Genomic DNA, 24,159 nt, shown 5'->3' with positions numbered 1-24,159 from the left:
CTTTGATGAAGAAATTTATTCTTGGCTCATTCCAGATTATCCAACCCTATATTCTAAGACTGTAGTCCTTGATTTTTGACACCACGACCAAGGGAATTATCAATCACCATTACATTTGCCTTGCCAAGCCCCAGAGGAACATCAATTGTTTCAATGGGATCACCTCCTTTTCCTTCCAGGGTATATAAGATCAGTCTGATTAATATCTCCTCATAAAACACACCTATATGAAGTCTCCACCAACACCATTTTAATTGATGAGTTGATGTTGGCGGTAAAGAAAGACACAAAGTTCTGGAGTAACTCAGCGGGCCAGGCAGCATCTCTGGAGAACATGGATGGGTGACGTTTCATGTTGGGACCCTTCTTCAGACTTGTTGCAGGAAGGTCAAGAAAGAAAGCTTGAAATTGAGGGGAGGTAAATCAGAGCATCAAGGGCCTGTCCCACTTTCACGACTTAATTCAAAACCTCTGCTGAGTTCAAAGGACCTAAAAAAAAAATCAAGATCATGGTAATCTACGAAGTCCTACGACCTTCCACGACTATGTTCACAAACTCCTACGGGTATGTCTACGAATTCCCACGACTATTTCAATGCCCTCCTTACGAGTAAAAAGTTGCAATTTCTTTCATCCCGATCATTTTCTTTTACACGTGGACATTTTTTTCCGGGCTGGAAAAATCGTACCGACTTACCTGATGCCACGAGTACCTACGGCTAGCATAACTAGCCGTTACGATATATCTACGAACTCCTACGACCTCTTACTGACTCGTTACGAACATTCTGCGAGTTTGCATCAAGGGGAAAACTCGGGAGAATTCGTGAATAACTCGTGAAAGTGGGACAGGCCCTTGAACTAAGCCTTCATATGAAGTTCTTTCCCTCCGCAGATGATGCCTGACCCATTGAATTCACCCAACAGTGTTTTTTGCTGAAGGTTACAACAACAAAAAGTTTGGGACTAATGTCTTGTTTTTCCTTACAGCCAGCCTACTGCAGTTTCGTGTAGCTCTCATATTCATCAAGGCAACTATTTCACAAAATGATGAATATTGGCCAAGACACTATCAATTACTTCCCTGCTTCTTTGAACCTTTTAATCTACATGAGAAAGTAGATGCATTCTCGGTTTAACGGTTCATCCCAAATTGTTTCCGATGATTGTGTATCAATTAGAATTTCACGGGACTAGCAGCTTATGTTTCGGTCCTGAAGTCATCGCATTAAGAAGGAAAGGGGGAAGGGGCTGCCAGAAAAACTGGCAAGATGAATTCAAAATCCGCTTGCTTTCCAAAGGAATGATTTGGGACTGGAAAATTGCAGCTTTGAGCAAAGATGGGATAACCTTTTGTTGTCATCTTTGAATAGAGGCTTAATTGAGTTTCCCTATTTTGCTAGGATTAAATAGAGCATAATTGGAAGGGCCTATTTCTCTTAGTCGAGGGATCAAAATCCAAGGGGCGAAATTGGAAGTATTTTATTGAAGGGTTCGCAGGGAGGTGAACATTTTCTTCCTCCACCGGTTGATGGAAATTAGAACTCATTGCAAGAGAGGATATGTTGGTAATTAATTGGGATCTAAAGGGCTAATGGTGGAAGCTGCAATTAGGTTCACCTGCTCCCTTTTACTAGCATGGATGTGATGGGCCAAATGGCCTCCTTCTGTGCAATATAGTTTCTGTGATCCTTTAAATGGCCTCTGGTGATTTTTTTTTAGCAGAACCTGGGAGTAACGTGCATTGAAGAACTGATGTTCAGAGCCACTATCATCATCACTTGCTTATTTGGGACAAAGCCAAGCAGCTCATTAAGAGGATCCATAACGGTTCACAAAACCAAATGAAGGTGAATTGTACAACAAGTCTGCCTGGAGGTTGTATATGCAGGGTGATGAATTGACTGACGCAACTGAAATGCAAGTGTGAGCAACGATACTGAGCTTGTCCCACAAGCCCAGATGTTCGAATTTTCAATTGAAGTATGAAGAGGAATACTTTACAACTTCCTACAAATGTTATAGTTTAAGGATCAAACTGCACTTCATACAAGCCCGCTGCTCCACCCACCTAACCAGGGAGGTACAATTTTACATAATATTATCAAATTACAATTAGACATGCTATCCCTATCAGTTGTGTCCGGATTTTAATGAGTGAAGCAAATCAGGGTCAACTTAGCCTTAAAAGGCATTTCCTGCAGTGCAAACTAGTATGTTAGATATTGTTCATCCCGACACAATAGAAATAACACATGTATGGTGTTTTATGCTGATTTTAAATAAGATATAATGTTAAAAATGAGGAGATAAAAATGGAAAGTGTGGGTAGGATAACAGAGCAGAATTAAAATGTGTAGGATATTGTTCATTTTCATATATTTATAATTTGGTCTCATTTTGTTTGCATTTAAGAAACCCACAGACTATGATAATATGAAATGACTGTTTGAACATTTGTCTTTGAAGAAGTAATTGTGCTTCAGATAAAGATATGGGTCGATGTACTAAGATGTCCCACTTGGGCGTCATTTACGTGACATAATTTACACGTCACGATGCACTGATTGTGACGCGCACGTGATGCGCGCATGGCGTGCATTACACGCGCATGGCGCGTGGTGAGGCGTGGTGATGTAGGTAGTGACGCGCTGTCACGCGCGGCACCCCAGGATTTTGGGATTCACAAAATCTTCGTGCGCCACCTGCGTGACGCGCAAATGACCCCCAAGTGAGACAGGCCCTTCAGAATTCTTTTGATAAGGTGCCTCGTCAAAGGATATTGCAGAAAAGTAAAAGCTCACGATGTTAACAGTGTTTTGACATGCATACAGGGCACCTGCTAAAAGAAACAGAAATGAGCTAAAATGTATCTTTTTCTTGTTGGCAAGATGTAAGGAATGGTGCACCACATGGATCAGTTCTGGGGCCTCGTCATTAAACAACATCATTGACTTAAATGAAAAAACAGAATATTTGGTTATTTTGATGATGATGCAAAGATAGATAGGACATTAAAAACATGTGGCTGGAGGAACTCAGTGGCTCAGGCAGCATTGCAGATGGAAATGAACAGATGATGTTACAGACCTGTCTGAAGAAGCGGATATGTTGGTGGCATTTAAAAGACTTTTGGACAGGCATGTGGATATGGAGGGAATGGAAGGAAGGATATGGGTTATGTGCAACTAGATAACTGACAGTCTTGGCATCATGTGGGCTGAATGGCCTGGTCTTGTGCTATACTGTTCTATGTTCTACCCCCTTTATCAAACAACAAACCTGTGTCAGATTATATGTAAAAGTTTAGCAGTTTATTAATGATTGCAGAAAGTACAGACAAACTGGAAAGGTACAAACTTATCGGATGTACATTTAAAACAGATTGATGCCAATACAAATGTGAAACACAATTTAACTGTTTCAGTATTTAAATCTCTTTGTATAGTGTCAAATTATGTATTCCGTTGATGTGATAAAAAAAACATTTATTTATTTATGAGGATTCCCACATGTGCTAGAAATTGAAAATTGTGTATTTTCTGTCATGTTTGCATTTACATTTTCCATGCACTTTAAAATATTCAATATCTTAAATATGACCAATTAACACATTGCTGAACCAATCAGCTGTTGAATTTTATAGCCAAATGATTTGCTTTCCAAAATCAGCAAATTTTTACAATACACAACAGATCAGACAGTGAAGGCCCACTCAAAATATTCACACATCAGTCCTGGTCTGCCATATGCTTCCAGCCTTCTCCCGCTGAAGTTCTGTTCCCAATAATTTTATCATTTTGTTTCTAAAATATATACATTGTTATATAAAAATAATAAAACACAACATTGGACAGCTTTGTTTTTTGAGTACTGATTCCAAAGTTGCAATTCTGGCATCATTAAGAAAACAATCAAAAAATATTAAAAAAAACATTAGGAATCAAAATTAATTTCATAAAACTGCTAAAAAACGGCTGTCGTCAAATTAATTACATACAATAAAACCGTACAAAAGGCTCCATTTAATATTTGTTCTTGGAGAGATATCTTTTTGAAAGCAACGGTTAATAGAATCTTTACAACTTTAAAATATTGTCATCCGTTCAAGTTAAAACTAAAGAATACAAATGACTATTAACACTTTAAAATTGCTTTTAATCTGCTTTCAGTATGAAGTTGCCAGTCTAGCAAAATGCTACCAGCTATCTTATATAACATTTCCTGAGCCCTGTGGATCTTTATACAATGCCCATGTGAAGTTTTTTTTGTGAGTTTAAATTGTGTGTAACTAAGTAATGGTCTGCATGGCACATTACTAGTGTTGAGGTTATTTTGGTCGCTTTGTTCTATGGTGCATGTTGCCCAAATCCAAACATGATTAGACAAAGTTTTCCTTTGTTGATTCTATTAAATTGAGCGACTATGCCACTGAAACATGAATGCATTCCAGTTTGCCTTTCTATAGACGTTTTTCCATTTATGACTGCATAACCTGTTCATGTGCTCACCAGATATGTTCCATGAAATAACCAATTTCAAATATGATCACAAGCCATGGTTAAAAAGAAAGAATTAGCAGGATTTTTGTACTAAATGTTAAAGCAAAATATTAATGTGCTACTCAAGCTCACTTAAGCTTGCTCTATTAACTATTGCATGCAGCTATCATCTTGAGGATTTAGTGGCCAACATTACTCAGATTTAAGTACCTACACCTAGACCACAGCTTAGTAAATTAATACATTTAACTGTCCTGCAGTATTTATTTTTTCTCTATTAGCACAAAAGCTTACAATATTTCCTTTACCAGAATGGGATTTATGTATCTCATCTGTTATAAAACACAATAATAGACATTGTTATTTACGTGTGCCAAAATGTAGCGGTGTCCTGAAGAAAATGGTATAATGTAATTTGTAAGGAAGGGAATAAGTAATTAGAATTGTATAATTAGATCTAGTCTGAAAAAGGATTAGGGCCCTTAGATTTACATTGAAATAACTAAAGTGCTTAGCATCCAGTAGATAAGCAGTTCCAAAACCCTAATTATATTTTTGAATGCTTTCTCTGTGAGCTATTACCCACAGTTAACAGTGTTACGCAGATCTTGTCACAAAACAACCCTGTTATCTGGTAGCTCGTTAATAAGTTCTATAAGAAGGGCATGTTTAACTTTACACATGTGAAGAGAGGAATACCACGGGTCACAACCTGCTTCGTCCATCTGCACCATTTAAAATTCAAGGACAGCAAGAATACTCTCTAGGTTCAAACCATTGTTTGGGCCGAGCACAGTTTAGGGTCACTAACCCTGTACAAAAGAAGTCAAGTATAACTTAAATTGCAGTTGAGAGTTCAGCGAATTAATCAGTTATGGGGTCAATCTTTGTTATATCGCATCAACAAGCAACTTTAGAGTTATTCTACTGGTCAACTAACCTGTGGCTTGCATTACATTAATTACGTATGAGAACCTTTTCACTTGCCCTGGCTTTACATTCTCACATTTATCTTTAAACATGTGATAAATAAGGACCGAGTAACCTGATGTTGATTGACCACGATTTTACACACTTAAGTAAATGTGACAAACTCTTTATCATACCGCCTCACTAAATAAGTCTGAAATAGCCTGTTTTTTCTACTCGTACCCAGAAACTTGCAATAATGAGGGCGTGATACCAGTGCACACCCTGAAAGATTGTGGAAATGTGGATTAAGTTGAATTATTCACACAATATGTAACACCCCCTAAATTACTCCATCTATGATGATAATTTATTGATTCCTTTACATATAACAATAGTCCTGTTTGCCAGCTACAGAAACTCACGACATAATTATCTGCATTCAGAGGGTTTCTTTTGGTTATGGGTAGGGTGCAGCTCATGCAAGTTCTTGCACTTTTTAAAAATATTCTTATTTTTGAACATATCTTTATGGAACTAAAATCAGAGATATAAGAACTGAACCAATCCCTTGATTGAAAGCTCTTAATTATATTATAGTTTAATGTGCTGCCTATATGCAACATTTGTATTAATTTAGAGCTATTTTTTGTTTGGTCAAGTGCACCACTTGAAGATTAGTATCATGCAGAAATTGTCATAGTTTTGGATGCTTTTTCCAGATTTTCTGATATTTCTCCATATACCAATATTCTGGGCCTGTCTCTGCAGACATTTAATTTTGCAGCAGATTGTAATTATGTTCACCAACAGAATTCAAGAAAATGCATACCTGAACATCAGATTCACAAGTTAATAGTTAGTATTATATTTTTTAATTGCAGATCTTCAGTGTTCAATCGAGATCTGCTTGAGTATAAACATTTTCAGATGGCAAAAATGCAGGACATTATTAAATTTGAATGAATTTTATAAAAATTCAGGAACCCCTCGATTCAATTAAATGATTAGCACATTAATGGGCGCAATATAATCTTCAACTCCAGAGAGATGTTTTACACAATAGGGCTCTCCAGATGGAAACTTGCTGCACAGCAACAGATTCAACTTTCTCGAAGAAGCCCATGAATGTAATAAATATTGACCTGAAGTCCAGTAGTATTCATCCATTTTAGCCAGGACTTTCTGTCTCACCGATGTTCCAGTATAAATCCTTGCGAGGTCATTCTCTCACTGCAGGGCGAGGGGGAGGTCGTGAAGGAGGAGGCGCACGAGATGGTGGTGGTCCAGGTGGTGGGCTCCTCACAGATGACCTGGCCGATGTCACAGGAGAGCTGGGAGGCTCAGGGGTTAGGGGAATATATTCATTGTGAGTAGGTGGCACGTGAGCAGTTGCAGTATTGCATGAAGAAGGGGCTTCATGTTCTTTTACTCTGGTGAAGTTAATGCAGCGACCCTAAGTGTAAAAGAGGCACAACGTAATTACAATCCATGTGTATTCACTCCTACAATTCAGATGAAAATGTTGCACAACAGTTCAATCTGTATCTTCTTTTAAAAGCTAAATATTGAAAAATCAGTGAAAGAGTTGACAGCACATTTTCTACCAACAAAATTAATGTTGCAATTATTGTTAAAGAGCATCTTACATGATTGTTTATCATAATATATAAGCTCTCCATTAGCACAGTTTTGCGCATTTGTATTTTGTAGTACTACATTTTTGACTATTTCTCTATATACCAATGTATTTTACATTTGAACACATTCAATATACAAGAAGGACATCATGTGTTAGTTCAATTTAATAATTTGGGTAAGGTAACAAATTACAAAGACAAAGCTCTAATTGTTTATAACTGGGGTTTAAACAGAGGTTAAAATGTTGAAGCTGTTCTCCACTTCCAATAATGGTTTTAATTTTGTGCGAGAATATTTATGTTTCAGCTCACCTTATGTTCATTCAGTACAAACAAAAACTGAAGAGGTGCTCTGTGAGCTTAACTTTGCATACACAATGGGACCAATAACTATGCTAACTATGAAAGGAGAAAGCTATCATTCCATTTACCCTCAGATTTACATGCTTCTATTTTCCACTGACTGTTGCCCTTTGCAGCTGCTGAAATGGTTTGAATGGTCCCCCCCCCCCCTTCCCCCAGCCACATAACTTTGTTCAGTTTGCACCACAAAGCAATCTTTTGGAGCGTGGTCGAACTGCCTGATGCTTTCGTTAAATAATCAATGACAGGGACATTGTGTGTTGCTTTTTTTTTTGTGAAGGGTGCCGGTCATATTTCTAAAGGATGCCCACGTGACGTTTTTTTGCATTTTGCTGCCAAATATACCATCGGTAATGCCGATCTGAGGGAAATTATCTAGGGCAGGATTAAAGGCAAGTTAAGATGAGAGAGGTGTGGTATCCTCGCTCAATAAGAATAGTAGATACTTTCCTCTAATAGTCACATCCACATCTGCAGATTGATGCAACCATTGGCAAGGAACCTGTACACACAGCGGCCCCTCTTCCTGAAGGCAGCTGGCACAGTGAACCTGATGGCATCTGTGAGTTATGTGAGTGTCTAAACATCTATATTCTTTCTCAGAAGTGCTACAAATCACAGGGGTGACACTTCTCGTGGCACAGCATGAAAGATGACTTGTCATAATGAGTGCAGAATGACCACATTATTTCTCCCTGCTACTTCAACGGGTAAATGCATGTTGGTATGGAGTAGCTAGTTGAGGAAAAGCTCAGAACCTCTGACCTAACTCAAATTATCAACAGCAGCTGCTGCACTATAATCGAGCTGAACAGAAACAAATTGCTGAATGCACAAAACGATGAAGAACATTTTCACATCCCCTTAAGAGAATTTTCCACTTATGTGCTCATTTGAATTAAAGTGCATAATGAAAATTATATTAGTTGACAGAGTGCAACCACAGTATGAGTTACAAATTAAATCAGAAACATTCTACAGGTCAGGATGCATCTAGTATGAGAAAAAAAAATTAAAACTCCAGATTTCTTTTACAATATGAGGTTTGTTGAATTTTACAAAAAAAAGTATGTTTTAATCTACATGTTGTTCAGTGGATATGTTATTAAATGAATATTTGATATTGATATGTATTCAGGAAATCTCTTGTGTGTATGGAATCCTTTATTCTAGAAACAGAGCTCTCAGAATAGTGACACAATATGAACTCACTTCTGTTCATAAGGTCACAAGTGATAGGAGCAGAATTAGGCCATTTGGCCCATCAAGTCTACTCTGCCATTCAATCATGGTTGATCTATCTCTCCCTCCTAACCCCATTCTCCTGCCTTCTTCCCATAACACCCGACACCTGAACTAATCAAATATCTATATTTCTGTTATTTTGTCCTTCATCAACAATCCCCAGATAGTTAGAGAGTATGAGGCCAATCAATCGACATCATTAGTACACAGCAAGCACTAAAAGACTAGTACAATCGGAACCGTAGGAGACAAAAACATGTCAAAAAAGTTGATTTAACACTGCAACAGAAATCTAGCAAAGAAAAATAATCACAATCTCTTTTAAAGATCTAATTCAACTCTTCAGAGTCCTTGTTTATACATATTCTACATAAATAAAGTGATTGGCATCATAGAGCATTCTTCAAAATTAAACACATTCCATCTGTAGCCGCCTGATCATTAACTAGAGCTTAGAACTATTCAGCTTGTTAAATAACTTGGCCACGGTTAACATCATGCCAACTTAATAGTGATTTGCTCTTTGTCCTGGTCTTGAATTGCCAGGAAATTATTACATTGCGACTTGCAGAAACAAGGATGCAAGATGCTGTCAATTTTTTAAAATGCACATGGTGGGGAATTTGGAATTATCAGCTGATATTAATCATTTCTTACAATAAGATGATTTGAAATTAACAAAAGAAAATGTTGAAAACAGAATTGTGAGCCTTTGTGCAAAAGGAAAAAAAGGTTTAGTGTTTAGAGTTTAGAGATAAAGGCGGAAACAGGCCCTTCTGCCCACCGAGTCCGCACCGACCAGCAATTACCGCACATTAACACCATCCTACACACACTGGGGAAAATTCACATTTATACCAAGCCAATTAACTTACAAACCTGTACGTCTTTGTAATGTGGGAGGAAACTGAAGATCTCAGAGAAAATCCACACGGTCACAGGGAGAACGTACAAACTCCGCACAGACAGCACCCGTAGTCATGATCAAACCCGGGTCTCCGGAGCTATGAGGTAGCAACTCTACCGCTGCACCATCGTGCCGCACTTTTTCGGTTATTTACTTAAGAGCATACTTTTTTATCCTTCTGTAGAAGCTGACTGACCTGGTGTGCAAATCCAAACCTTTTCTGTGCAGCACTTATATCTTTTTTCCTATATTAGGTTGCGTAGTGGTTTAATTGTAGGAACTGTAATGAATGAAATGCTTTTGCATTATGTCTGTAAGAACAAACATGGATGTTTGGTCAGGGACGGGTTATTATAATGTATATGTTTTTTTTGATATGGGAGCATGGATCGTGCATCAACATTATTAACTGCAACCACAGTTTTGTTGAAAGATTATGACACAAACAAAACATCTGAGGAAGTACACATTGCCAAATGAAGCTGACTAGAACATGGTCATGCTTGGCCAGTTCCAATCTGAATGGAAATGCAACCATATAAATACTTGTGTTTGGCTACATATGGAACAGAGAGTCACTCAGCAAGAGTTTAATTTCAATAATTGAACCTCACATTGTTTATGTATTAATTAAAATCACTGTTAAAAACAACCGTAGCAGGTTAAATGTTCCTTTGGGCCATCCGCTGATTCAAGAATATAGCCACATTCTAAAGTGTCTGTGCTCATTTCATGCCATGTTAATCAAACACAAAAATACTGCGTAGTAAAAAAAATCATGGCTAACTCGTCACTGGTATACAATCAAATAAGAAACTATGAATCTGTTCAAATTACTCTCACTTCACTTATAGTGAGAAGGGCCGTCAAAGTGCTGCCAGTTTCTGCCACACACTATGATTACTTGTCAGACAAACAGATGGAGAGTTTAAAGGCCACGAGCCATATTGTGACAGAAAAGATTCCCTTCTTTGTTCGGCACACTCTTAGGTCTTTGCAAATGGGAAAGAGGAATGCCTTTCTGCTTCAAACACTATCAACAGTTTTGCTGCTGCTGCACTAAAACAAGTTGTATCATGCCTATGCACTGTGAAATATTCCGGCACACTAGCTGACTAGAATAGGATTTGTGGTTCAACATGGCTAATAACAATTTTTATTCTTTTCCAAGTGTCTCTGAGAGTATATTTTCCCTCACGGTAAACTGTTTTAAGTCAGATTATTGCCATCATCAGAAGATTTGTGCTTTGACTGAAATACAATTAAGTTTTTCCATCTAATTTAGGTTTGAATAATTCTAGCTGTGAAAAACATTTTAAAATCTCATTTACAACTTTATTCAAACAAAAAAACATTTTGTAAAAAGTAGCTTAAAAAAAAGTTTGCTTTGCTCAAGTCGTCAATTCTTAACGTGCCTGAAAGGCACATAATTGGGTGACAAACAACACATTAGGAATCGCAAGATTGCAGTTTCCTTGTGAGTGATGGGCTGAAAGCAATGCATGTAAGTGAATGCCTTGTCAGCATGAGATCTGCCTTATGTTGCTCAACAATGTCTGAATGTATTGTAATGTGGTTCAATAACCTATTGTGAAACTTAAATGTGGTAGCCACATTGTGCTTGAGATGGAATATATCAGGCTAATCTATGCCCAGCAAGACAAGCTGACTACACGCCGTTTTAGTGACTGTACCCTTAGATTCAAGATGCAAATTAGCAGATCTTTCCTGGTACCACAATAAATTTCACATTTGGTATGTTAGGTTAAACCAAAATATAGGTGGTGTCTGCAAACATTTGCTTAAATGTTGTATTTTTCAATGGACTTTAAGTGCAGACAGAAATCTTAACCTATCACATGTCATGATTCAAATGGAAATTATTTCCAGCATAATTTAGTTTCAATTATTTAGTTCGATGTTCAAAACACACCTATTACTTAATTAACCTCTCTCTATGTTGCAAGCAACCGTATAAACTAAATAGCACAAAAGACCAAATAATTCAAGCTGTTAATTCAGTAGGAATATATTATACATAATTATCTTATTCTTTGAAACTATGGTTATGAAAAGTCATTGCACCATATATCCTGCTTATTTTGTATTCTGAAAGACAACTGTTTGTTTAAAGTGTTCCTTTCCTAAATAGTTTTCAGATGGAGTCAATGCTTTATACTTTTGTTCTGGATTTAGTTTAACTATACAACTTAATTGACATTTGAATCAACTAAATTATTATCCCCTTCCCCCACCCTGATTCTGTAACCAGATTAATTAGGTATGACGGATAATGATGACTCTAAAGCAATACCCTTGGCATATTGGTCTTTTACTGTCTGGTATGCATTGCTTGTTTACACCAAGGTGTCAAAGATGCATTGTTGGAGCCTGGACTAATGATCCTAACCATGACAGCTGTCCATTTCCCAGTCTGCAGTTAGTAGCTCAGCCTGTCGCCCCTACGAAGCAGATTATCAGTCTGCTAACATTCTGTTCTCCGTGCTTTTATCATTAGTTCTGACAGTAAATCTCTGTGCTGTCTTGAACTGAAGCTTGTTGCAATTCATGACCAACTGAAGACCAGTAAGGCACCATATGGAATGACTCCCTTACCTCCACTCACATCTGTGCAGTATTCATGCTGCACCATTCTGTTCTTACCCATATGTTCATCCTTGTGTTTGGCTGTTGGCCCTACTGCTCAGCAAATTGCCTTTTCTCTGCCCAAGTGCTAAGGCAGCAGGCGTTACCTTCACCCTGACTTAAACCCAATCAATCACGGCAATTTGTTTAGTCCTTTCCTGAGGACATCACGCTTGAATGCCAGCCCCTAATTATCATCTTGTGAATGGCCTCATGTCCCTTTTGGTCTATCTATTGAAGTATTCATTTCATTAGACCACCTAGATGCTAACTTGTATTGTAAATTACCACTAGCTCCATCTGAAAGCGACCTCTGGTAACAATACATGAAGCCATTTCACTCAGCAGTGCTAAAACGGTAATGCATACTCAGTGTTTACCTAAATGACATTTTCTGCATGTGCTTCGATACTGTCATTTTGCCTTGTTTTTGTCAAACATTCCACCAGAGAATATGCTACAAAATGTCACAGACTGAAATTTTAATCTAACAAACGTCAAGATTAAAATGGAAATTATTTCCACAAAAATGTTTTAAAAATTGATTTGCTTTGAGAGCTATATAGATGTAGGAAAGGATGTGTAGGATCCTGGTTTTAATGGAAGATAGACACAAAATACTGGAGTAACTCAGTGGGACAGGCAGCATCTCTGGAGAGAAGGAATGGGTGAGAATTGAGAACTGTATAATCACAACTTAATTTGTTGATAACCGATGACATAATTTTATCTGGATAGCGCAGGATTTGTTTTTATGTTTTTCCTGAAACCCAGAGGCAAACTCTTGAACAAAAAATTCTTAACCATGACTATGGTATAGAACAGCAGAACAATTGTAATGAAGTTTTCAAAGAAAAAAAATCGCAAACACAAAATCAAAAGGCACTTATAACTCAGCTGAGCAGAAACAAAGCAAAGTATGAATGAGGGAGAGAAAACAGATTAGAAAAAACCCCTCAAATTATTGTTTTTTTGTTGTTTCTGAGCATTGTTCCTTTGAAACTGTCTTATTTACATGTAATGTAATATTAACTTTAATGTTAAACAGTGTCACTGGGCTGGCACTTGGAATTAAATGAAACATAAATTAACTAAGTCTTTGCATTTATTGGGGATGAAAAAGATAGGCCATATACTGCTTAAATTAAATTGTTGTTCATCAGTAAATTTGGCACATTCTATGAATATATATTACAATTACATGAATATCTACCAGTTGTCTGGTGAGTTGCTAATCTGTGGAATTCTCTGCCGCAGAAGGCAGTGGAGGCCAATTCACTGGATGTTTTCAAGAGAGAGTTAGATTTGGCTCTTAGGGTGAAAAGAGACAAGTGATATCGTGAAAAAGCTGGAATGGGGTACTGACTTTGGATGATCAGCCATGATCATATTGAATGTCAGTGCTGGCTCGAAGGGCTGAATGGCCGACACCTGCACCTATTTTTCTATGTCTCATGATTAAAACGGAATAGAAGTTTAACTAGAAATGATTCTAACATCCAATCACAGAGATTCTCTTTCTTCTCTTCATTCCTCCTCTCTGCTAAAACACATTAGTTTTCTCACTTCTCCAGTTCTGATCAAGGGTTATTAACTATTTTCCCCTCACAGATGCTGCCTTACATGTTGAGCACTTCCAGTGTTTTGTTTATAATTCGGCATCTGCTGATTTAAAAATCTTTTCACTTATTTCATTATTATAAGTAGAAAACCGAATGGTGAATTAGCACTCAATGATGCTTCGATTGGCATCTCACCATTCTCCTTTCATCTGAGAAGCTCAAATCACAGGGGACACGCTTTACTGGATGGGTAGAGCCAAATAACATTTCAGAAGTATGAAACCATCCAGGATAGTACAATGCACTTAATTGGCATCCCTGTAAATGGACCCAACAGCCATTTTTTTCCTTCATCACGCCGAGCCTTTCAAGGATAATCAACACATCTACCCTCTACTCCCTTTGGTATGCACTGCACCAATTCACCAAGCTGATGTTGACACTACCGCACAGCCTTAATATGTCCTTTGTTAAATGTTACAGCATCGTGGGACAAGTTTCCTTCCAGCACACACAGACAATGCCACTGTTAATGCTGATACATCTGACACATTTGACTGCTGTTCCACCGTTGGACTCATCACTTGATGGCTTGCTGAGGAGTAGATTCAGACGTACTTTACATCCATCTCTCAGCTTTACATCAGAAAGCAATGGCATAAGAATAGTAACTCTACTCAATTGACTTGGGCTTCAAGTGTGCTAAGCAAAGCAAGAATTTCATTGTCCTATCAGGGACACATGACAATAAACTCACTTGAACTTGAACTTGAACTTGTTTCCTCATTTTATTTAATTTTAATTTTTAATATTCTTTGTTTCGTGGAGCATTAATGTGTTTTAAATTTTTTTTTTTTTATCCTTTCCTTTGAATATTCAAATTATTTTATTTTATTTTAAAAATATCTATCAATAGATTTTTAATGTGCAATCAGAGATATTTAAAAAACTCTTAAAAAAACATTGACAGCTAGCAAGTGATCAGAAAATTCATTATTGAGGTAATAGGAATGATTGATTGATTGAAAAGTACAGCATGGAAATAGGCCCTGCATGCCGACCTGTTTGCACTAGTTCTATGTTATCCCACTATCTCATCCATTCCCTACACACTAGGTGATTTACGCAGGTCAACTAGCCTCTAACAAAACCATATATCTAGGGATATGGGAGGTAAGTGGAGCACCCGGAGAAACTTACGTTGCCTCAGGGAGAACGTGCAAACTCCACACAGACACCATCCAAGATCAGGATTGAATCTGGGTCTCTGGTTCTGTGAGGCAGCAGGTCTATCTGCTGCGCCACTGTGCTGCCCTTGATGCCAAGCAAGTTATTCTATTTCAACAAAGCCAAAGGTTTTACTGTTAGATTAATTAGAAATATGCTGTATTAAGATTTCCTATTTTCATTAAAAAAAATGATTTTCTGTCTTGTTAGTCTGGTTTAAAATGCTTTGTAGAGTTTTATTTCACACAGTTAGCGTTCCTTCATGATTGAAACCATATGCCGGCTCCTGATGACACAGTCACACATCCTGCTTACATGACATTATTCTTGGTATGTTCCGGTGGAAAGTTAGTTATTTTTTAAGTTTGGAATTGGGGGAAAAACGGAAGTTATCTATTTTTATTCTCCTTCCCCTCGAGAGACTCGACAAAGCTACATGAGAAAAGGTTGAAAGATTAACTCAATTTACACTGAGTGGCATGCCTAACTACAAGGACAACCACATCATAGACTTACTATGCCATGACTGCTGAATCACTTATTTCATAAGAGGAAACTGTCCACTTTTGATCCTTAAGGATTCTTTTGAATCACTGACAGCATGTATTATTTTAAACTCATACGGTTGTTTTGGTAACCATTTTGTAAATATTGGTTTACAACTATATCCCTGAAAATCAAAGACTATAATTAACCTCAGAGCTGGACATCAAGCAAAGGAATATTTTTTTGTACATCTAGATATTCTTTTTGCAGCTTCTTGACAGTTACTTATTAGATAATTTGATGCTTTATTTTCTATTTGGATAAATACAATTCTCTGCCATCAATGAGCTTTCTAATTTGATTTAAACTGCTTTTCTTCAGTGCTGTTTTCGTGAATATTTAACTAGGTTATGTCCAAACAGAAACCCTAATATATTCATTGTATTCATTGTGAGGGGCTGGCATGAGAAAGAAGTGGGCTTATTAACAGGAATTTGTGTGTCAGACAGGATGTACATTGCAGGATACAGCTGGTGTGTAATGCCTATTCAGAAAGCTCAATGCAGCTATATTTCCAGGAGGAAGAAGCATATCCATACATTATGCAACAGCTGAATGAAACCAGGAGATATGTCCTTTCACACAGAATGACTGTGTAATTAGTAGCAATGTACAGAATATAGTTTTCCTCCTTACAAGTCGCTCAAATTCCAGGAAAAGGGATTTGTATTACAAATAGTAACTGCAAACCAACCTCTGAATTCACACGGTACACAAAAATGCTGGAGAAACTCAGCGGGTGCAGCAGCATCTATGGAGCGAAGGAAATAGGCAACGTTTCGGGCCGAAACCCTTCTTCAGACGTTGCCTATTTCCTTCACTCCATAGATGCTGCTGCACCCGCTGAGTTTCTCCAGCATTTTTGTGTACCTTCGATTTTCCAGCATTTGCACTTCCTTCTTAAACACTCTGAATTCACACGGTGTGCTTATTGCTAGCACTCTTGACAACCATTAGATAATCTGACCATTTCTGTTGCTTGTTTTCTAAATTCTACCAAGCCCCATGTGCTATCTGAACTACATTGCCTCCCAGATAAACATCGCTTGAATTTCGAACATCGCCGGATTTTTAAATCACTCTTTTACAATTCTCTGGAATACTGATGCTTATTTGCAGTGTCATCAAAATATATTGGTTCACTACACCAAGGAGACAATTCTCTCAGATGCCACAGTCTTAAGCTTCAGGATTTCATCTCTACAAATCCTAACCATTCTACTATCTTTTAATACAATGTTTTTTTAAACTTTGCTCTGTGAGAATGCATTTGTTTATCTACTCCAATATTTCCTTATGTCGATTGGTGTTAAGTTTTAGACAGACACAAAATGCTGGCGTAACTCAGCGGGACAGGCAGCATCTCTGGAGAGAAGGAATGGGTGATGTTTCGGGTCGAGACCCTTCTTCAGACTGGAATATCACCCATTCCTTCTCTCCAGAGATGCTGCCTGTCCTGCTGAGTTACTCCAGCAGTTTGTGTCTATCTTCACATCCAGCATGTGCAATTCCTTCTTGTTAAATCTTGTTTGATTTCATAATTATCAGAATCCTTTTACGATGATAAAGATGCAATATAAATTAGCAGTTATTGTACATATTGATTCGCAACAGAAAAAAGGCTTGGACCTGAGATTAAATTGAATGACTTCTTTGAATATTTTGGAAGGCAATTAAGAATACATCACATCTCTCTGGATCTGGTATTACACGAAGGCCAGATCAGGTAAGGATGACAAATTTCCTTTTCATTATGTGGGAGCTTCATGGCCACCAGTACTGATAGATAATTGTATTATATATAGCAAATACAATGGACTGCAAATGGCGATAGCAAAATCAGTACATTCATTGAAACCACTACATAGAAAATGCTCGTATTTCATCAGCAAAGTTTGAAGGCTAAGAGTGTTTGTAGCCTAAAAAGTAACTTGCAAGTTTCTATATGACCTTTTCTTAAGTTCGGAAACTAAATGGTATTACAGTGTTTAGGTAGATAATGTCTCGACATGCAATATTAAGTAGTTGCGCAGTTAGTATGCACAGCAAGGATCCCGATAAAGCTTTGATGTATTTGTGGGACACCATCTGCTACTTTTTAAGATAATTTACCATTTAAAAATTGCCAATGCCAGCAAGTAATTTTAAATGGGTTGAAGAAACATAATGTGGTTGACACAATGTTCAGAAAGCAAAGTGCAAATACATGTTTCTACAGTATTGGGGTGTAGTATACAAAAATTCATATGTATGTTTGTCCATATGAGAATTAACTCAGAATTCTCACAGTAATGGTACTTTAGGAATTTTTACAGCTGATCTTACCTTGTCTCCAGACTGCGGCCTCATTAGAGATACCTGATCATATCCTTTGCGAAAGAGAGCCAACAGGGCATCCAATTTTCCCTGGATAAATGATCACAATGTTAGTTGATGGGATTTTCCATTGTTTATCAACAAGCTCTTTTTCTATCCCTTTAGAGACAATGGGGGATGGGTGGGGTAAGAGGAGAAGGACGTTGTGATTTTCAAAGCTGGCAAAAAACAGTAACAGGTTGCCCATTCTTAAAGTTGGACCCAAAATGTACAAAATCCTATCAACTTAAAGGTAGTCCATATTAATCTTATACAACACTGATCAATTTGGCACTATCTGGTTGTGCCTTCTTACTGGCAGTTCATATGTTTCATGGTCAGTATAAGAGATATATGCCATAATGGGTCCAAAACAAATTAAATGGAAATTAAGTACAGAAATGAATTGAAAGATTTGAAAATATATACTTCAAAATGCAGAAAATTATTCATTATTTTTGTTGCATGTCAGCTACTTTCAAAGTTATGCAGATTGGAAAGAACCAGACCAATATGAAAATTCTGATATTAAAACATTAAATTAATTAAGAATGATTGATCATACCTTAATATATAGCATCTATAGTGTTTTACCAGCTTATTACTTTATTAGATTCTCAGAGACATAACTGTTGATAACATCTTTTCTGATCAATGGGCAGACGTTAATTGTCAGCATGATGTCCCTATTAACCCTGATGCATTCTATTGAAATAAATACCTTGACTGGTGTGTACCATTTCCTCTGTTGTGGTGGTTTAAAAGACCGGGATTTATAATGCCGCGAATCCAACATTTCGAACTCTTGATCTGGCATTTTGATGACTGCATTTTTTGGTTTTTCTAATTTTGCACCTTCTTCTGTCGAGCCCTTACCCCCCCAGCGCACCTGACCATAAAAAAAAACAAATGTTGATGTAAGAAAGAAATAATAAAATTATAAGGTACACAAATTATAAAATCATTCAAGAGAGAAATATCCCAGGAAAGAAAAATGAGAGAATGACGGTCTCCTCAAGAATTGGCATAGATAGATCAGCTTACTCCCAACTTCTATGCTTGTGTTTTGAAAAGTATGTCAGAAATAAGTTGAAGCCAAATCCTGGACCTCCGAACCCACTGCTAGACAGCACAGACACCACCAGGGACAGAGCACTGATGGGCTCCCACGAACTTTGTCCCTTCTTATTTTCATCCACCATGGCTGTCATATGCAATATGAGCTCATTCATTTGAACAGGGTCACCAACTTAATGTGAGGGTTCACCAAAGGTGAGGCATCGGTATCACCCTCAAGGACTCAGGTGAGAACAATAATTAAGAGGCATTAATCACCAGGCCAAAGTGTTTGCATAATGAGGTGGTTAGAATGACCACTGACTGAATGCAGGAGATGACAAGGAACCTGAATAAATCGATCGGAGGTTGTTTGGGGTCATGCAACCACAATTACCACTTTGGGGTTTATGTATACATCTTTGCAAGGGCAATCCCATCACACAGTGCCTCTTGCGTTCAAATGCTGTGGAGATGGAGGCTACATGATATCCTCCTGCTTCTCAGTGTTCAGCTTGATCAGTTGGAGGTCTGCTTTATGGGAGCAGATTGAATCTGATCAGATGCAGTCTTACGCTACTGGGGAGCTGCTTGATATCCCCATTAAAGAGGCAGATACTACCCATGAACAGACTACAAAATACACAAAGAAAAGTGAAGATAGTGAGTGTTCACAAAACTATGATTTGGGAGTCTGTCAGCTGGACCATCTCCAAATTGTAATAATAAGAGGAATTTTGAAATCTGATTATTGAATGCCTTTATATTCTGCATGTTGATGTACCAATTCCCCTAATTCTGCCTTGATCCTCTGTTTCTCCGACATGCATATGTGCAGAGGTTTTTGAGTTAAAAGCATTCACTGAAATGACGTGCAATGCACTTTTTGGGATCACTTTTATAAAATTCTTATCTGCATTTAAAGAAACCAAGGGTTATGTTAACTAGAGTTGGGACTTGCTTTGACGGGGGTTTTTCAGGGAACCGATCAGTACAAAATATGCTGGTGTGGAGTCAAACAGGTCAATGGTATTCTTAGGGCTCCTGATCTCACATTCAGATGACATCTCTCCCAATCTTTACCAGGCAATATCCAGTGCCATTGCATATATCGCCACCACCAGCACTGATCACAGACCGACCCCACCAGTTGATCAAATGCAAAATCCTTCTAACCACCAATATTCCTTAAAGGGCCTGTCCCACTTTCACAACCTAATTCACGACCTTTTTTACTCGTGGACATTTTTCATCAGGCTATAAAAACGCCCCGACCTACTTGATGCCTACGAGTACCTACGACTAGCATCACGGCCTACCTATGACCTAGTGACGACCATGCTGTGAGTACAAGTCAAGGGCAAACTGGGCAGAGCTCGTGAATTAGGTCGTAAAAGTGGGACAGGCCCTTTAGCATAGGAGATCAGAGGGCGAGAGGTCGCATGGTCTGTTTTCTCATTGGGATGTTTTAATTCTTATAAATGTAAAGGCCAACAACCTTGTCCATCATCATTCCCACATTATGCTTGACTGTGCCAAAGTACAAAATAGTATGGGAACATCTCAGGGTTTGATGTGTCCTGAAGAAGGCATCACGGCCCAATTTACAAGTCGCACAATAAGGCAACAAATACATTATGGATGTACTTAGAGCACAAGTAAGAACATTTTGTTATGAACTATTTGTTATCTTTCCAATAGTAATATTGTGTTAATGTTTTAAACTTCTTAACAGTAAGAAGCAAGGTAAGAACCTCCATTCTTTTAATGCCACCAACTCCTCTTCCTCCATAGTATGATGCATCAACGGTTGGCCATTTTTTCCTTGCCATTGCTTCATCATCAGAGTCCTGCAGATAACAAAAGACAGTTGCCAGATGGTGGAAAATATCATTGGATGTTCTGCCAAACACTGAATTAATTTAAGTAAATATCAAACAGCGAGTGTTCTTCGATTTTAAATCTAAGTTGCCATTAGCCTTAGCTATAAACTAAGTACATCCTCATACCGAAGTAAAACAAAGAAATCCTCTGTTCTGTTTGGAACTTTATAATTCAGGAAAAAAGCTAATACTTGGCATTTAGCATCGCATTGATTCATGTTCTATTCACATCCAAATACAGGGCAACAAATTCTGATAAATCGTGCCAAGAGTCATTATATGGGGACAAATGCTATATTATACTTCTGTCTACTGTATCTCAATGAAATCAACGCTGAAACACAGACCCCCCCTGTAACTGTGAGGGTTTTTGCTCTTCAGTCCAAAAGCTTTGGAATGACACACAGAGGTACACTTCAGCAGCATAGTGACAAAGATCTTTTGCAAATTCAGAGTTAAAATCTTTGACCCGTGTCTTTTAATAATCCAGTTAGCACAAGAAGATGCTATTTTTTAAACTTTTACTTGAACCTTTACTGTCCCAGCTTTCCTGAAACTAAGGCACGCTAGTTTGTTGTACTTTAGGGATTTAATTATATATTACTGACCAAATTGAAGACCAACAGTAGTTATTATGTTGGCAAAAAGTATATGTGTACTTCTTATGTCAAAAGTATCCTTGTGTAGTAGAGTGCTCAGAATGGAATGTATACATATAAATTCAGGTATCACCAGTTGTCAGTAAAAATAAAAGTTCCATAAAATATAGCATTAGAATAGTATAGTATAGTATAGTATATCTTTATTGTCATTTTCCTGAGTACTCACATACCCAGAGGAAACAAAAAAACGTTGCTCAACCAGTGTCCATTCAGTGTGCAGTAAAAAATAAATAGAAATAAAAATACATATATCATGAACAAATTAAACACTCTACTCTCTACTAAACATCAACAGGCGTTCTGATCGGCAGCGGCACGACAGTGGCTCTGCTGCAGTGTGTCCAGGTTGGTGGTTAGTGCGCGATACTTTGGCAGGGGGCAAAGTCCGTTTATCAGTCTTATAGCCTGCGGGAAGAAGCTGAGGAGCATCCTGCTGGTTTTGCAGCTAATGCTCCTGTACCTCTTCCCAGATGGCAGGATGGAGAATATGTGATGCGATGGGTGGTAGGGGTCTTTGATGATGGAGATGGCTCTGCTGATACATCTCTTCCTGTATATGTCCAGCAGGAAAGGGAGTGGAGCACCAATAATCCTGCTGGCGGTCATCACAATCCTGTCTAGTTGGTGCCGTTCGTACGCCTGCAGCTCCCGAACCAGGAAGTGATGCCGTAGAATGACTGGTGTTAAACAAATTATCAAATAAACGAACTGGAGATTATGTAACTTACATCTTCATAGATTGGTGGAGGTCGTGGCTCTTTAATCACCTATTTAGAAAGAAAGACTATTTACGAAACAAAATACCATTCTTAATGTAGTACATTTGTAAAGCTGAATAGCAATTATTTTGTTTGAAAACGTTTCTGTCATGTAACATTGTATTCCTGTACAGATGAAACATACCTACCTCTCTTTTCAAATGGCAAGCGTTTTCAAATTATAATGTCAAATGTGCTTCATCAAAAATAATACTGAAACAGTTTTCTCATTATTTTAACTATACAAGACGTATGGGCATGGGAAAGCAAATCTGTTCAGTTGAATCACACATAGTATTGTGCCATTATTAGATAATTAACAGAATGGGTTTCAACTTGTGGGTTCCACTATCTGGATGCCCACTGCGACTGGCACAATAATTTGATTTACAGTGGCAGCAGTGTATTGCAATCGCCACCAAAAGTCACTTCTATAAGGAGGGAGAGTACAATGCCTACCGCTCTGTTATATGCGATATTATGCATTTAACTTCCAGGCTGTATTTTGGAATGGTTACTAATGAGATGTGGTGAATTGTTTCTCCGTGGTGATTATCATTACTCTGAGGAGAACCAAAAAAGAAAGTGTATAGAAGACACAAGATGCGGCAGTAACTCAGTGGGTCAGGCCCTTCAGAAGTCTGCAAAAGGGTCCAAACCCAAAACATCACCTATGCATGTTCTCCAGAAACGTTGCATAACCCACTGAGTTACTGCAGCATTTTGTGTCTTCTTTTGTAAACCAGCATCTGCTGTTCCTTGTTTCTGTACTAAGAAAGGGCAGAGTGTGCCTCAGTATGGATCAATTTCCCTAGCCGTGCCAAGGGTGAATATCCAGCATGAGCTGACATCTATCTTTAAATGGCATTTCTAATATTAGTGTGGTGGGGATTAAATATCCCATGGAGTCACTAACTAATGTTCTAATAATATCAAAATTGATAGTCATAGAGTTATATAGCATAAAGGTCCTTTGGCCCAACTTGCCCAAACCGACCAACATGTCCCATCTACATTAGTCCGACCTGCCTGTGTTTGACCCATATCGCTCTAAACCTGTCCTATCCATGCACCTGTCTAAATATTTCTTAAGAGTTGCAATAGTACCTGCCTCAACTACTTCCGCCGGCAGCTTGTTCCATACACCCACCACCCTTTGTGTGCAAAAGTTACCCCTCAGGTTCCTATTAAATCGTTCTCCCCTCACCTTAAACCCAAGTCCTCTGGTTCTCGATTCCCGCACTCTAGGCAAGAGACTGTGCATCTACCTGATCTATTCCTCTCATGATTTTGTACACCTCTAAGATCACTCCTCATCCTCCTGCACTCCAAGGAATAGAGTCCTAGCCTGCACAATCTCTCCTGATAGTTTAGGCCCTCAAGCCCTTGTAAATATTCTCTGCACCTTTCCAGCTTGACAACATCTTTCCTATAACATGGTGCCCAGAACTGAACACAATACTCTAAATGTGGCCTCACCAACATCTTACATAACTGCAACATGACCTCCCAACTTCCATACTCAATACTCTGGCTGATGAAGGCCAATGTGCCAAAAACCTTATTGACCACCCTACCTACTTAAAAATAAATTGGATAGTTATATGGATGGGAAAGGAATGGAGGGTTATGGTCTGAGCGCAGGTATATGGGACTAGGGGAGACTATTTGTTCGGCACGGACTAGAGGGGTCGAGATGGCCTGTTTCCGTGCTGTAATTGTTATATGGTTATATGGTTATACCTGTGATGCCACTTTCAACAAACTATATACCTGCACTCCTAGACCCCTCTGCTCTACAACACTCCCAGAGCCATACCATTCACTGTGTAGATCTTGGCCATGTTAGTCTTCCCAAAATGCAACACCTCACATTCCTTCAACTTCTCCTCAGCTTA

At 38.2% G+C, this 24,159-nt stretch overlaps 1 protein-coding gene across 1 annotated transcript in view; it reads right to left on the bottom strand.

Moving 5' to 3' along the window:
- Positions 1-3,292: 3,292 nt before the first annotated feature.
- Positions 3,293-24,159, bottom strand: part of antxrl (ANTXR like) — a 63,082-nt gene continuing 42,215 nt past the window's right edge. The window contains exons 14-18 of the mRNA XM_033012919.1: positions 22,232-22,270; positions 20,713-20,808; positions 18,624-18,791; positions 17,873-17,953; positions 3,293-6,867 (exon numbers count right to left, since the gene is read on the bottom strand). Coding sequence (XP_032868810.1) covers positions 6,634-6,867; positions 17,873-17,953; positions 18,624-18,791; positions 20,713-20,808; positions 22,232-22,270 — 618 coding nt within the window. The 3' untranslated portion in view covers positions 3,293-6,633. The remainder of the gene's footprint in view (positions 6,868-17,872; positions 17,954-18,623; positions 18,792-20,712; positions 20,809-22,231; positions 22,271-24,159) is intronic.

This window comes from Amblyraja radiata, chromosome 37 (assembly GCF_010909765.2).
Source record: "Amblyraja radiata isolate CabotCenter1 chromosome 37, sAmbRad1.1.pri, whole genome shotgun sequence".
In the NCBI taxonomy this organism is placed as follows: Eukaryota; Metazoa; Chordata; class Chondrichthyes; order Rajiformes; family Rajidae; genus Amblyraja; species Amblyraja radiata.
Note: the sequence above shows the minus strand (reverse complement) of the source record. Positions and strands in the feature narration are given on the sequence as shown.